The sequence below is a fragment of the Hesperophylax consimilis genome, chromosome 13, assembly GCF_061612785.1.
Source record: "Hesperophylax consimilis isolate HC1 chromosome 13, BYU_Hcon_1.0, whole genome shotgun sequence".
NCBI lineage: Eukaryota > Metazoa > Arthropoda > Insecta > Trichoptera > Limnephilidae > Hesperophylax > Hesperophylax consimilis.
Window position 1 is genome coordinate 26,906,829 of NC_142848.1, and position 16,734 is coordinate 26,923,562.

At 36.1% G+C, this 16,734-nt stretch overlaps 1 protein-coding gene across 3 annotated transcripts in view; it reads right to left on the bottom strand.

Annotated features, from left to right (window-relative positions):
- Positions 1-515: 515 nt before the first annotated feature.
- The window catches only part of fdl (beta acetylhexosaminidase fused lobes), a 326,351-nt gene continuing 310,132 nt past the window's right edge, over positions 516-16,734 (bottom strand). For 2 of the 3 annotated variants that reach the window (XM_089638621.1, XM_089638620.1), the window contains exons 3-4: positions 4,417-4,614; positions 516-3,588 (exon numbers count right to left, since the gene is read on the bottom strand). In XM_089638621.1, coding sequence (XP_089494747.1) covers positions 1,857-3,588; positions 4,417-4,586 — 1,902 coding nt within the window. In that variant the 5' untranslated portion in view covers positions 4,587-4,614 and the 3' untranslated portion in view covers positions 516-1,856. The remainder of the gene's footprint in view (positions 3,589-4,416; positions 4,615-16,734) is intronic. The other variant, XM_089638622.1, reaches the window with a different exon arrangement.

Consider the following 16,734-nt stretch of genomic DNA (forward strand, 5'->3'; position numbering starts at 1 on the left):
CAGATACAGAAGATCGATCTCTGTTTTAACATCAAAACATTTTACCCACTGAGCTTTTGAGACCTGATTATTCAATTTAAGTATGAACAATATTGTGAACAATTAATTTTTTTTTTCATTTAAAGACTCTCCTTTTAATTATTATTAACTAGGCATTTGTTGTAAAACACACAACATTAAGGCAATATTTTCATAAAATTCATTAGTTTAATTAATTATTTTTACCTACTAAATATTTTTATTAATATTTCATGCTTTAATGATGATAATGCTTTTTGGTTCTCATAAAAACAATAAAATGCAAAATGATAAGTAAACGTTACATACTATAAAGTAAATATAATTTTTTTGAATTAGATAGGTATGTTTATATTGTATTTAATATGTCAATTGTTTTGCGAATATTATTGGATTAAACATCACTCTAAAACAGTAAGTACATAATGAGAAAAAACGAGTATATTTTTACATCAATATAAATTGTTTAAATAGTAACAAAATGAAATTCGCCATGCAAAATGTTGAAATAGTAACAAAATGGAATTTACCATGCAAAATGTTGAAATAGTAACATAAAGGAATTTGCAAACTAGTGATGAGTATTTGCTATGCAAAATGTTGAAATAGTAACAAAATGGAATTTGCAATGCAAAATGTTTAAATAGTAACAATACGGAATTAGCAATGCAAAATGTTGAAATAGTAACAAAATGAAATTTGCAATACAAAATGTTGAAATAGTAACAAAATGAAATTTGCAATACAAAATGTTTAAATAGTAACAAAATGGAATTTCAAACTAGTGATTGGTATATCAACGATACATTCAGTTCGAATGAATTTTCGAATTTTTAATTATTTAGTTACATTTTTGAAACCCGTTTTATTATCGATGCGCCTTTTGGCAGCGTCATTACAGTGTCTCTAATGATTAAAATATTTTTATAAATAAGATCTGATTTATGCCCATTACTGCATTTTCCCTTTGATGATTGAGTTTATCTCCCTGAATAGATCCATTGAAATAAAAAAATAATTACAAAAAAAAACTGTCGTAAATTGCTTTCATATTAACACGTAAAATTACTAATTAAAAAGAAAAAACTTATTACAAAATTTATATGTGCAAATATTATTTCAAAAACGTATTGTGATCGCTTAAAGCGCAAATTTAAAAAATAAATTAATCAATCGAAAAAAGTCAAAAAAAAATTCTAAAATTGTATTTATTTTAATCATTTTATTCGGGAATTATCAAAAGACACCACAGATAGTCACTTCGAATTAAGTGCAAACTATTGCTGTAAGTTAGCAAATATGCGCTCTAAGCTATCGACTGTTGTATATTATTTATAATGTTACATTGTGCTACTCGTATAAAGTTCAAAATTAACAAGCTTCCTCAGTTTTAAATACATAACTAATAATATTTCTACTATTTTATTCCAAATGAAGGTTGGTAGGTACATATTACATAGCGGAGAATTAATTTTTGATTGACTATTATTTGAGATGGATATTAAAAAGAACATCATTTGAAATATCACAATATCTGTAAGATAAATACTACAAATTGTTCAAGTCCTTGGAGCGTATACGCTTTATTAAATATAAACATAGGTACTTTGGATATACGATGGATTAAGGGGTAAAGGCACACCGCTGATAGCTCCGTTCTAACTTCTCACAAAATCTTATCAAAGACGCATTGTACAAAAGAGGTTACAGCGGAGCTTTCAGTAGCAACACCACACAGGCATGCTCATAGCTAAGTTGTAACCTCACATTTTATCTCGGAAATGACGCGTTTAATATTTTATAACGGAACTTATAGCGGCAGGATCATTGGTTAGATACTAGGTGAGGCACAAGGAAGGATTGTGCTGACACCACTGGGGCCAAAGCGGGGCAGCCTGAAGTCCTCGCTTTACGAGACGCTCGCGGTGCGTCTGTAATCGCGTGTAGACGTCGTGTGGGGCTGAAGTAGCTTCGATGGGCGGGGGATCCGCCCAGAGTCGCTCACCCAAAGCTGCAGCTCGCGGCCACAACCGCGCATCAGCCGCTGTAGCGTCAGCCTGCTCACTCCATAAGCAAGCCTCCCCACCTAGGGTTAATCTTCTGAACCCTTCCTCATCCTGCTCCCAAGGACGATGATTATACACCGTCTGCCAGGAGCGATACGGCCCGCACGACCCCGGACCTGAATCCCGCCAAGAACCGAAACCACAATCCAAATACCAAGCATCCACGTGGGACGCTATCATTCTGTAATCGTTCTCTAAAAGTTCCTGGTTTTCGGGCCAAGTCGATCCTCCCCACATTTGAATGGCGAATATTGACTTGTCGAAGAACTGCGTAAGGTAGGGTCTTTTCGAAAGATCACTGGACCACGCAATGATCACTCGCGGAACGTGCCCACTGTTTGCGCGGACCACCCGTTCGAGAGCCTTGAGGGTGAACTCGCCCCAAAGGTTGTGTAGGTCGGTCTCATTGAAGAACTGTCCCCAACAATCTAGATTAACCTCGTCTCCACCAAAATGGAAGATGTCGGTGATGTGAGTATACTGGAAAATGTCTTTGTAAAGCTTTTCTAGTATTTCGTATGTGTTATTGTTGCGGGGATTTAACTGACCGCACGGAGGCTCTCCACAGAATGTCTGCCAAGGCTGCTGGTCTATGCAAAGAGCCAGCTCTCCGAGGCCATTGGCAGGCCCCCACTGCCATCCACTCCCGGCATGCCCTGGAGTATCTATTTCAATCAGAACACGTATTCCTCGCACTCTAGCGTATCGCACTATTTCCTTAACATCAGTCACAGTATACACGTGTTTAGGGGAGTAAGCTCCATTCCGAGCCAGCTGAGGAACTCTGTCAGACAAGAAGGGAAAGCTCTGAGAATCAGTCATGTGCCAATGGAAAGTGTTCAGTTTAGAAGCCGCCATCCCATCTAATGTTCTTTTAAGTACCGCTATCGGGAAAAAATTTCTGGCTGTGTCGAGCATGAGCCCTCTATACTTGAACACCGGGGCATCTTGAACGGATGCAGCCCGCAGCACTTTAAGCGCACCGCCCGAAAACTCATCCGACCAAATCAACTGAGATAGTGTTTCCAAGCCATTCCTGGCTCCGAAAAATGATTTGGCATGAATTGTGGCAACTAGTGAGAGTCCGCTGCCTTCTGGATGCACAAGTAACGAGTACCCTTCGTCAGAATCCAACGTGAGATAAGTCTCTGATGATTCGTTGACACTAACTCTCACAACAAACTCAGATATGGTGGGAGTGTACTTGTTGGTTTGTTTCTCTATGTAGCGAAGGTTCTGTAGGAAGACTTGATAGGACTCCTCCAAGAGATGGAGCACCTGCCGGCTGGGAGTGGAAAGCGTGGCGAAGCGGAGTATGGAAGTTGAGATAAGGGCCGCTGTACTGCCCAGAGTCACCGGACCCGTGGGCTGCGGCCAGAGCTGCGTGGAGTCGCACAACATATTGCAGGTATCCAAAGACATAGGAGTAATTTGACCGTCGAAGGCAGCGTGCCTCTCGCATCGTCCTCCTCGACATTGCCATGTCCAGTGTGGTTCATCCGACCTGAAATCATAAACAAGCCTTTAATTTCAGTGTTTTTCTCAACCACAACATCATATTTGAGGATGCTCCATGGAGATTATTTTTAAGGAAATATGGGAGTGAATTTTGTAGGAGGAAGCAAATATAGAAGCCGAATTTTTATTTCACATTGAGCTTTTTACCACCCATTCTTGGAAGGCAACTAAGGAATATAGAAATAATAATTTGGTAAAAAATAGGCATTGGACCGTTATTTTTCTTTGTTTTTTAAAATTTGAGCTCGACTCCTCCGATTTTATTTTTTGTACCTCGTCTAGAAATGAAATTACGCTACAAACTACGAACTGATCTACACAAGTACAATGCCTAAATAAACTGCTCAACCTAATATTTGAAATACAAAAGGCACGTGGAATTTACGGACTGCTAAAAGCAGTCAATATCGACAGCTTCAAGCAGTGACTCATAGAAAAAAATCTGTTCGAAATACGAGGACTGGCTTGTATTTTGTAGTAACTTCTTGAAGCTGTTGATATCGTTTGTTACAAGCAGTCGAGATTTTAAATTCATGGATTTTCATGTTATGTTTTGAAAACAAATCAGTCACTGCAACTAAAGTCAATGGAAATGTTGCTTTTAGCTGTCCGTGTGTGCCAGTCTTAAGTTTGTTTAGTGCAGCGACCACTGTCTGTGTGAGTTTGAAATGTGACAAATTTATTGGGTGTTATTTCAAAGACTACCAAACCTGGTGATTACCTAGAATAAAAACATTTGGCAGTCCAGACGCTGGAGAACGATGTATGGAAGACAAACACAATACGGAAAAAAAAAAACAAAGTGAATACTGACTTCAGTGCGTTAGAGGTGGTGACATACTTGTCTAGTAGCGGGCGGGCTGGTGCAGGCAGATAGTCCAGCGGCAGGGTCCTTCTCTGCCAGTACAGCAGCAGGACGGCCCCGGCAGCTAGCAACAGTAGCAGGAGTCTCCGCAGTCGGGACACCCCCCAAATTGCGCCCATTCCCTCGCCTGTCTAATCATCGCCGTCCCTAAAACAACACAAACACACATCATCAGAATCATCATCGTTATTAGTAACGTCATCATCTTATAGAATTGGTTTACTAATTAATCAATTATCAGCAGAGGTTTTCCTAGTGAGGTGTTCACAAAACACCACGACTAAACTAATACAGAAACTAATTATAAACATGTTTATGTAAAACTGGCACATGTAATGTAAACTGTTTATAGGATAAGAGAAATTAATAAATAAATGTTTATGGATGGATGAGATACAGGGTCACAGGGGTCCCCGACAACTTGATGGTGACTGCAGCGCACTGATCACAAATTTCTGAGTGAGCGTTTTGTACTGGTAAGTGGGCATATTTATAATATTATCTAGGAACATGTTTGGTATAGATTTAGGCAAAAAAACTAGACGCTACGCAAATCGTTCGTTACCTAGTTTTAATTTAGTGAATAAGCCTATTGATAACCCATTCATCTTGGAATGCTATGGCTTATACGTGCCTGAAAACTTCAGCCGTAGATGTCAGTCGTCGCCACGACTTCTTCGAGATACCACATGTCGGAACAGATGTTCTATTACAACATAGTATGACATTAGGAATGGTTTTATTGAATATAATTTCTAACACAGTTTAAAAACGTTATTTTTTTATCTCTTTTCTTCTTTTTCCATTTGTTTTGTTTTATAAACAATGTTTAATTATGTTCATTTTTGTGTTAATTGAACCTAAATTTTTTTTGTTCTTTGCATCATACATAATGATGTCAACAATTGTATGCTTTAACAGCAGTTAATACGAAATAAATGTCGGTCCTATCCGATCGCGAATTGGCGCCGTTGTTAGCGCAGTCGACTCATGGAAGACTCATCGACTTTCACCCTGGGGAGGAAGGTTCAATCCCCAGTCAAAGTTTTTTTTTCCAGTTTTAAAAGACATTTAAAAAGTTCACAGCAGTTTAAGCGCCAGTCCCTGGAGATGAAGGTTCAATCCTCAGTAAAAAAACTTTAAAATTTGCTAATTGCCATTCCAAGAAAAATATTTACTGTAGAAAAAAAAATTGTTTATAAATATCGTGTAACGGTTTTATTGTAAAGGTTTTAAATGTTAAAAAATATATTTGTAACATCATTATAACAAAGTTTCTAGTTTAATGACGACCTCCATGGCAAAGGGTTGAAGCAAGCTTTGACTCTGGGCTGACGGGTCGTGTCAGTTGTATAAACATAATGAAAAAAGGAAATCGTCAAAGCGAAAATTAAAAATAGTCCTGTATCTCAAAATACTAAAATAATTTTAGCAAAAGTGTGTTCACGTTTATTTAGGACTAGCTATACCCCACCACGCTTTGCTGTAGCTCAGTCAGTGGAGAAAAAATAGCATGTGTTGCTTTTACGTCCAATAGATGGCACCGTTTTTTTTTTTTTTAAACATGCTTTTACCTGTCACAGGTGACATATATATAGATATGTAGAAACACACCCGTATTCGAATGCAATGTTGTGTCAAAAGCTACACATTGCGTGTATTAAGTATGTCAGACTTTTAACTCTGTAAACAGGGTTCACATAAGAAAAGCGCATCATAATCCTATTATTATCATCGAAGTGTGACCACCCAATTAATTAGTGAACGCATCCCAGACGAAACACCATACTTGCCATATCTGAGATTAGCTATGTAAAATAAGTATCCTGCAGACGATGGGAGATGGGAGAAGGCAACCTTATCATTAGCCGGCTAGATTAAGCGTTACATTATGGAGATAAGCACCGTCACATCGCACAGTGGTCCCTCTAGTAAGGAACAACGGAAATAAACCGATAACTATTAAAAAAAACGAATTGATTACTTTTTAACGAGTATTATTTTACAGGGTGTATCGGCACGTACCCGACAAACTTTAACCAGCTATTTCTTAGCACATTTGGAGTGAAAAATGCTATGGGCACTTTGCTGTCCGGTAACATTTTTTTTTAATAAAAAATTTAGTATTCATATTTTCACCACATATCACCAATGTTTTATCCTTTGTCAAAGTTTGAAAACCCATCTGGCAATATTTTGTTCGAGTTTCGTTGAATAATGTACGTACGTACCTACGTTGGCGCGCTTTTACAATCACAACGAAATGGCACGGCACCATTCGTCTCATTTTTAACTATTATTATTTAGTGTGTAAGAAAGAGCGAGGACACTTTTTGACACACTTGCTAATAACAGCTGTTGAACACGAGAAACCATGCAAATGACAGTGACGGGGTGTGGATTTTTATTTATTTTTTGTTTTTAATGGAACAAAAAATATTACCGGACAGCAAAGCGCCCATAACATTTTTTACTCCAAATGTGCTGAGGAATAGCTGGTTAAAGTTTGTCGGGTACTTGCCGATACACCCTGTATAATATGTTTTTAATATGTATAAAAACGTAAGTGTATAACCAATTAACATTATCAACCTATAACACAAGATATTCCAACCAATCCAACTACACTATTCCAGCAACAAGAACCTCAATGGCTCAGTCACAATTTAATTTTCTTGCTCCTAAAATCTTCAACAATTTACCAATAGAAATAAAGTAAATTGCCAAATACGACAATTTCAGGAAGGCGCTTGGGGATTTCTTGATGAGTGAGTGGGATAGTGTTGGTAACCTGCTTCTCGTACTCAGATAGAGGTGTATATATTGTTTACATGTGTGAGGAAGAAGATAAATATATGTAGGTATATGTATATTTTGTGTATGTATTTATAGGTATATGCATATATTTGCGTGTGCATGTGTATGTATGTATGTACATATGTGTACTACTTTATATATTTGTGTTTATTTTAAAGAAAACTTTGGCAATTTTTGGGAGTTATTAAAAACATTTTTTTACCAATTTTCAATTTTTTTTTTAAATTCTACCAAAATATGTTTACACTAGACTTAAATTCAAAACTAACTATTCCTACATTGGTCACCATGAAACAGGCAGCTGCCTAGTATGGTGCTCTAATGTATCTTCTCTAAATAAATATATTAATCATGTAACATGTACTTATAAATAAATTAATTAATTAATAATTAATTATCAATAATTTATTATTTATATAAAGCAGAGTTTCTGCGACCTGTGGTGGGAAGCCGGAAGCGCATTTTTTTGTTTTTATATAAAAAAAATCATATTTTTATTATGAGCTTGATGAAATTTTGCACACTTGACCTTCAAAACAAGAGGAATATCTCTGTCTACGTGATATTTTTAAAAACCACAACCATTCTTTTTCCCACCCCTAATAGCTGAATGTTGATATTTCTTCGTGAAATTTTTCACTTAACGTTCAAAATAAGGGGAATATTATTGTTTTACTGTCAGATTTAGAAAAACTCTGCGTTAATCCCGGGTAACGCCACGAACTTCTGATAGTAAAATAATATTTTTTTATGAATAAAAAAATCTTACATAATATATGATGTAATTATAATACCTGTTCTAAAATAACCCGTACATAACTTTTTAAATTTTCTCAATATCAAAAGTTATAGATTCATTTAAAGCAGGGTGGCCGGGCGGACGAACGCCTTCAATGCCGAGGTCACAGATGTTAACACATAATATTTATAGGGGTATCAATAGATACTTGACCAACACAATAAGGGTAGTTTTGCCGAGTCGACATGAGGCGATAGCAACTAAATCTCTAATTAAAGTTGAAAAATAATTACATTATTCCGCTCCTTTAAAAATGACAACAAATGCCATGTTGTTTTCAAAAGCTTAAGTTTAAATAAAAATACAAATGATTGGAAAAAAAAATTACATTTAACTTTGAATTTTTCAGTACTTAACAAAAACAGATCAATCACATTTATTACCCGATCAAATCCTTTATAAAAATGAAGAGGAGGACTCCTCGGTCTCAAGTTGTTTTTCTCTCGGGTTAATTGCGCCGCGCACTAGTAAAATCCTAAAGGGCGCTGTTTTTGATGTTAGGTATCATCAGCGCTTTGGCTATTTGAGTTCCTACGGAGCGGACTGCTCCAAATGCGCCCGCACAGGGCCAACATTGAGAAATCATACTTACTACAAAGATATTTATTGACAATTAACTGCATTATCAGTGAGCATATGATATCATAGATTAAAACATTTTTTTGCAACATTTGGATATCTATTTGTACGGACCTTTAAGATTTTACAACTGGCAAGGAATGTATACCTAAATAAAATGTTTAAAAACAATGAGAGCCGATCAATAATTAAGAATTATCAGAACAATATCAAGAAACTATGATAATTTTAGAAAATGTATTTTTTTCGGATCGGGACCGCTGTGCAGTCGCAGTCTCCCAGCATCTCGGGGTCCTGGGAGAGCGGAGCGATGATCTCACGGTTTACGAGATGAAATGGATGTTAGAATATTATAATCTACAAGCATAAGGGGTTGCAAGAAGAACTAGCGGTAGACGAGCTCAATAAGGGATAAATACATTAAATGTTTTTTTTTTGTTATCAAATAAATGATCGGCTTAACATTGTGGGCTTCATCAGCTCTAAGGGTGGGTTGTTTCAGAGAATTTAAACAACTCTTCATATTTCATAGTTAAAATTGAAGTTCTGACTATGGGCTGATTGTTTCACAATATCGTCTTGGATAATAACAGAACTTGAATAGGGCAGAATTTGAATTCAATTAATAGTTAAAGTTCTCTTAAAAAAAACTTGTCCTCAATGTTATCTGCCGACAAATTTAGTTGAGCAACCACTAGTGGTCATCACGTAGAACAAGATTGATCAGCAAATAATGTCAACCCCTCACCTGACCTATCCACGTATTGAGCATGATATTTTAACACCCAACAAAAAACTTAGTATGGTGTCCAAATACTTCAAGGGATGATTTTTTCTTTTTATTCCAATGTTTTTATGGCGAACAATTTAATTACTTCTATAAATAATAACCAATTGAATATCGAAACTACGTTGTTAATATCTACTCAAAACAAAAAGCTATAAATTTTCGTTGCAATAAGCTTCGTTACTTGCATAATATTTAGAATATCAACATTCAAAAGCTGTTACATGTAAGGGTACGTAAACATTTGCGAACCGAAACGCGAACCGTAACACGAATTACGGGAAAGGAACGAAGCAACTGCAAGCGGCGTTTTGCGCCAATTGCTGTTGCTTCGTTTCTTTCCAATAAGTTGAGATTAAGTTCGGTAGTTCGGGGCTCGCGCTGTATACGTAGCATTAGAATAACACGTAGAAGGAAGACGCGGCGCGAAGTGAAAAAAAAAGAAAAAGTAAGAATACTTAATATTTACAAGGAACTTAGTTTGGGAGGCGGGTATGGGTACCGCCGCCCCGGCTCAGTTCATTGGATAACCAACACCCCTACCATAGGTCACCCCAAGTGGTTCAATACGTTTGGTGACTTAGCATGGGTGCCGGGTTTCTTTGGGTGAGGTTTGTCTAGGTCTCAGCGGCGGATGCGTTTATCCCCCTACTTCGTGGCGGGATCGGGAGACTGGTTGAAGGGGACCTTTTAAACTCTCCAGCCGGAATCTCTCGAAGAATGATGGATTCATTCGTCCGTCACCCCTTGACACATTGACCTCCAGATCCTACCCACCCCACATACATTTTTTCCTTTCCAGAACTTTCTCTCCTTCCTTTCCCTAAAACAATAAACAGCATACCCAAAAGCCTCCGCAGGGCCTCCTTTATGGAGCTAATGTAAAAAAGTCTACGTGAGTGGCTGAGTTGGCATCGCGCCTGGGTCTCACCCGGGCTTCGTGGGTTCATTTCCTCGATCGGCCAATAGTCAATAAAGTGAATAGTGTATATTTGCGGCACTTTCCAAAATAGTAGATAGTTACTCACTGCAGGAATCTAAAGGTGTAAGACCGCCATAATCGAGTCGAAATGCTGCTTGAAATGCCAATCTGGCCGTGTTTGGTGACCCATATCCTTCCCCTCCCCACACTTCACTGGCACAACATTACCCAATCGGAGATGCTAATGTCCAACTGGCATGAGTCAGTTGGTACTCTCGTGCGGTATTCGCGTAAAGAATATTGTAAAAAGGAGTACTATTGTTGAATTCGTTAAATATAAATTATTTGTGTCTGAAAAAAGGTTCACCAACCCTTGGCTTCAGCAACGGGGTAGAAGCGTTAGAATCTATTGAATGATATCTGATGCATGTCTAGAAATACAATTTCAGGAAAGACCCCAACCATCTATCCAACCAACCAGCATCCACATCAACCATTCAGCCAAATGACGCAATCAAAGAAATATAGTACCTCTGACGCGATTCTGTTACATGCATCACGACATTTTAGGAAATCAATTCCGACTAGACTACAAGTCAGTGCTGTCATTAAGTAAACTTCTGTGTTTAAAACAGTCTAATCACTTTGTTTATTATTAAGTATGCTCTAGATAAAATAACACACAAATCACCAGTATCAACAGCAATTAGTATCAACAACAATCGCCGCCATTGGCAAATTGTCGTTTCTCGATGGTACTGACTTGATAACGTGACGCTTCTAAATATATCGCAGGCTCTTGTCTGCCTTGTAGAAAATCCGAAATGTACAGAATGAACACTTATAATGTCATGAATGATTTGGAATAATTAAATAAAATGTATCATTTGAAATATATGATTGGCGAAAACTTTTGCTAACAAACTGTAGATAGATAGTGCATTTTTCTTTCTTTTATGTAGCACCTCAAAATAACTATATCGCCACCCGGTTGGGCATTGTTATGAGGCGTTTTAAGTAGGGGCTGTAGGAAAGGAATTATTAATTCGGGGCTGGAATAGGCCTGGATTATTAAAGGAGGCAAAACAGATGCATTTTTATTGCGGCATTCCGTTTCAGCAAGGAGTCGAAGAAACAACCCGTTCTCGTAAAAACAAACTTCAACTGTGAAGGGTGTTCTGCTCTGTTCCGACAATTTTCGTGTACGTGCACCGGTGCACGGGGGATAAGATAGTACTTAAACGGCAAGCCTTCAAAACGGCCATGATTTATCAAATTTAAAAATGTATAATATAAAAGTGTATTTTAATCCTGTAAAAGAGTCACAACTCCTGGAGACATTGGGACTATGAGTAGGTTGTGCGACGGGACTTCACCGCAAGGAGGAGAAGGAGCTGGGAAAGAGGAAGGTTAGAAAGTACCTGGCTATTCAGATCTGGCCACCTAATATGGCTAATATAAACGTAAATTTTATAACGTAATAGAATAAAACAAATAGAATACTATACACACTTCATTGTGTACAACCTTACTTCATAATATTTTCGGATTTTATAATATAATTTTTACACCCCCTTTATTTATTGTATTTCATTTCAGTTTTTAGTTTTAATTAATTAGTTCATATAATTTTTTGTTGTTGAATATTATTAAATTGTAAGTGAGCCTCACATCATCAAATAATGTTTTCAAATTTGTTAAGTTATTATTTTCTAATAAAAAAACATGATTCGATTCGCTAGGGTGATACTGAAAGTATCTACCACTCTGTTAGTTCATTTCATTAGAGATTAAACCTGTTGTTCAAATCCAGTTTTTTTTTGTACATATTATAAAAAAGTGTGTACATATTATAAAAATTCTCTAATACGCCGATGCAGCGCTGGTATAGCTATACATTGAGAAGAGCCGTTTTCTGCTCATGTTAAAATATTTACTCATAATAATATTCATGAAAGATTTTTTTAGACTGGCACCATTTTGTTCCAATCCTCGAAAATACGGTCATTTTTGCTTTTCGCTTGTAGTTGCTAATTTCACGTTTCATTTCATGTCATTGACCCGGTCTGCTTTGAATTGCTTCGAAATTTGGCCAATTTATGAAGCGTTTCGTATTTGCTTTGGTTAATCGATGATAATAATAATAACGATAATAATCTTATTTAAATCTATATAGATTTAAATATTCCTCTGATAGTGCCAATGGGTAATATGACGGAACCTTTGGTTAACTTCTATATTTTAATATAAAGAGTTGTGTTTTCTCTTCAAATTAACTGCACATATTATAATATCGTGTGTAGATTCTGGACAATTACTTTGTGTTGTTTTGTATTGTGTGTTGTACTGGTTAGAATGCCTCGGGTCAAAATACGAAACACAATACCATTGCAAACACAAACATTGAAACGGTTTGCAAAGCTTAACCCCTGAAACCAGGCTTTGTCTGATCACTTTAGCTTTGGCTATGCCATTAGCTTCGTACGGACACTCCACACAACGCACGTGCGCCGTTCCCACCTAGCAATATATATTTTATACTTGAACATTAACATTAATAGTATATCAGTATTTTCATATCAATAAAATTATTGTGGATTTTTTACACCGGGCAAAAATAAAGTAATCTAGCTTCACCAGTAATTTATTTTCCTTAAATCGGTATGTAAAAATTAAAATGCATCGAAATCCCATCGAAGCCAAATGAAAAGCATTTCACCCTTACGTGGTCGCGGTTGCAGGACAATCAGTGGTTGCAATACACTCCCCAATCCTCCCGGTCTTTTGCTCCCCTCGCCCTGTTACCTGCACCCGGCACAGCTTGTTTGGTATTCACGGGGCGTGTAGGAAGGTTAAAGCTAATAGTTCTGTGAAGCAGTAAAACAGCAGAATTCACGTCCAAAAAAGTATTTTTCTAATTTTCTCTTATTTACCAAAACCAACATTTCCTTTGAAATAAAAAGATTTGCTAGTAGGTATTGTTGGTAAATAACTACTCAATTATTATAAACTAAATGATATTCTACGTAATATTTTAATTAATTTTGTATGAGGATATATACAATTTGTACAAATAAACGTCATTATCTCAATTTCAATCTCGTCTGTTTTTAAACTTTCTTCAAGAAGGTAGGTAGGCATAATATTGAGAAAAAATGTCAGTAAGAAGGTACAAATAAACACGACGATTTCTCATTTGAAAAAAGAATCTTTAACCATAATCAAAGTTAGCCACCTAATCAGAGTGAGCCATCTAGTCATAGTTAGACATCACGTCAAAGTTAGCCACGTAGTCAAAGTTAACCACCTAATCAAAGTTAGCCATCTAGTCAAAGTTAACCACCTTTTCAGAGTTGGCCATCTAGTCAAAGTTTGCCATCTAGTCAAAGTTAACCACCTAATCAGAGTTAGCCATCTAGTCAAAGTTAGCCATCTAGTCAAAGTTAGTCATCTAGTCGAAGATAGTTATATAGTCAAAAATAATGGCTTGCTTGAACAGTCAATAAAATAAAGTGGATGCAGCAGATTTTCGAAACATAACAATTCCATTTTTAAACTTTCAAAAAATTCTATAAGTCGTAAGTAAGTAAATAACATTGACGATTTCACATTTTAAAAAAGACTCTTGAACCATAGTCAAAGTAAGTCGTCTAGTTAAAGTTATCCATCTACTCAAAGTTAGCCGTCTAGTTAAAGTCAGCTATGTAGTCAAAGTTAACCATCTACTCAAAATTAGCCATCTAGTCACAGATAGACATCTAGAAAAACAGTATGGCTTGCTTGAATAGTTATAAAGTGGATGCAGTAGATTTTTGAAACAAAAAAATGAAAGTACACACAAATAGACAAACAAATGAAACATGTTTAGTGGTTTTACCCATAAAAATGTTTTTGGGACTTAATAAATATTTTTAAGTTTAACTTTTTTCTTTTTCACCAGGGAGCAAGAAGATAGAAGGATAGAAGCAATGTGAATTTAATGACCTTCCTAGAGTGTGAACTCCTTTAGGCTTAGTAATATAGCCCAAACTTATAAACCGCAAATTAAACTTTTAGAACCACATTTGTAAAACAGGGTACAAGGCCCAATTAAATTTGCACCTCTTCAAACACAGCGTCTCTCAAACTGCAGCTAACAAATTTAATTAGCTAACTCTTAACAGAATCTAGTCAGCTGAATTATTCCAATGCACCTCAATCATTTCAAACAGTCAAGCGAAGAAATAATGAATTAGGTAACTAAACAGTTATTCTAGCAGCGAACTTAATTATTCCACTTCAATGGGCCGTGTTTTAATTAAAACATTTATTAACTCCTCGGACCTGTTCTGTCAGAAGGTCAGAGTATTTACGCTCAGCAATAAAATCTAAATAAATGGAATATTTCTGAACATATTCGAAAACCGAAAACTGTTCGAAAGGTTATGAAATACGCTTTCAAATTTTATTATTGGAAATAAACACATGTTTTTTGACATGTTAAAACTTTGAAGAAAACGTAAAAAAATTAAATGGTTCACTTTAATTTTTTTGTAACTAAATATACTGACAACGAAAAACTATATAAAAACATATTTATTCTATTAGAAAAATGTATTATAAACGTTTATGTCACGTAACATTTTTGTCAGTTCATATAATAATAATTAATAAGAAAAAAAAGTTCTCATAAGTTTTTTCGAATTGCTGACGGAACCTTTGGTTAACTTTTTTAATAAACTTCGTTAAGATATAAAGAGTGATGTTTTCTCTTTCTAACACGGTTTAGATAATATTTCTCAGATCATATGAGTTGTTCCCAAAAGCGAACAAATTAGCTTGAAGGGTTAAGGAGTTTTGCAAAAGAAGCTCAGCTTGCTGCTTGGTTTTATATGTATGGCGATTAGCCACAGAACCGGCAGAGAACATATGAAAGTAGACTGAATGCTGTTGATATGAAGACTGAGACGCGTGCGTGGTAAATCAAGTATGACTGCGTTATAAATGTGCAGATTCACAAAAAAAATGTAAGGCTTATGCAAACATAATGAATAAGATTAAAAAAGGAGTGTAAGGAAACGATGATTAGAGGATGAAGTCAGAGATGCTCGAAGAAGACTTGACACCATCAAGTAAACCAAATACTCGAGTCGGGTCATGTCAAGAGACTATGAATGAATGTGAATGAAGCAAGGAGTGCGTGCCAAAACAGAGTTGTATGGCGGTCCATCCTCTCTCCCTACCGATTGATCGATTGATTTTAATGAGAAAGTTACTAAAACGAATTAAAAATCACACGTTAAATATGGTTATCGCTGTTGCCGAAAATATGAACGCATTTTTGAGCTAATGTGTCAAGCGGCAATTCTCCAATACAAATCGTTTTATAATATATCTAGTGGACCCCGCTATTGCTAATATCTTTCTCGGGCATTTTCACCATTCACTACTGTATACCACGATGTTTCTGTTAAAAAACTACATTACATAGACTTTAATTCGACCCTGACTTCTTCTATCTTTGAAACCACTCTCTTCTCTTAAAGCTATCAACGAAATGGCGCCACCGTATATTACTGAGCTATGCATTCCGGAAAATGCTGGTCTAAGGCAGTCAAGTCTTAGATCAGCGACATCATCTGCAATTGGAAGGTTGAAAGAGCCTAAGCGAAATCCGAACACTAAGTTTGGTGATCGTGCATTCGGTCGTGTATCGTGTATCCGGCCCTAAGGCTTGGAATAAACTTCCTATGGAATTGAGATGCATAACCAGCCCAACAGAATTTAGATCCAAACTAAAAACTCACTTTTTCAGACACTCATTTCCATAAATCCGTCATTCTATCCAAATATTTCTTTTTTTTTCTTCTTTTTTTTATACTGTAATTGTTACATTATCTAGCGATTCCGTTAATTCAATTTTTCTATTGACTTGCCTACCAATGGACAATGGACAATATACCAGCGGGAACATAACAAGTCAATCGGATTAAGATTGACGATTGATGATTTTGTTCATTAATTTCATTCATTTAACATAATATATATCCAGCTAACAATAAAAACACCCTAATAAAATGGAACTTCCTTCTTCTTCTGGCGTTAGTAAGATTAGATGGTTAATATTAATTTTAGTTGTAAGTTGCTAAATATGTAAATACTCGTATATATGTCGTTGAGATAGTAGTTATAGGCCTTAGTCGTAAGTCACTAGATATAAGTCTTAGAGATAAGTCAATAGTTCTAGTATTAATATATATAAAGAACACAATTTTAAACTTTTTTCCACTTGTTTTTTATTTGACCGTGACCGGTTTCAGCCTGTTAGGGCCATCTTCAGACTGGTACAATTTTTGTCTTAAACTAGGGTTTATATACATAGGC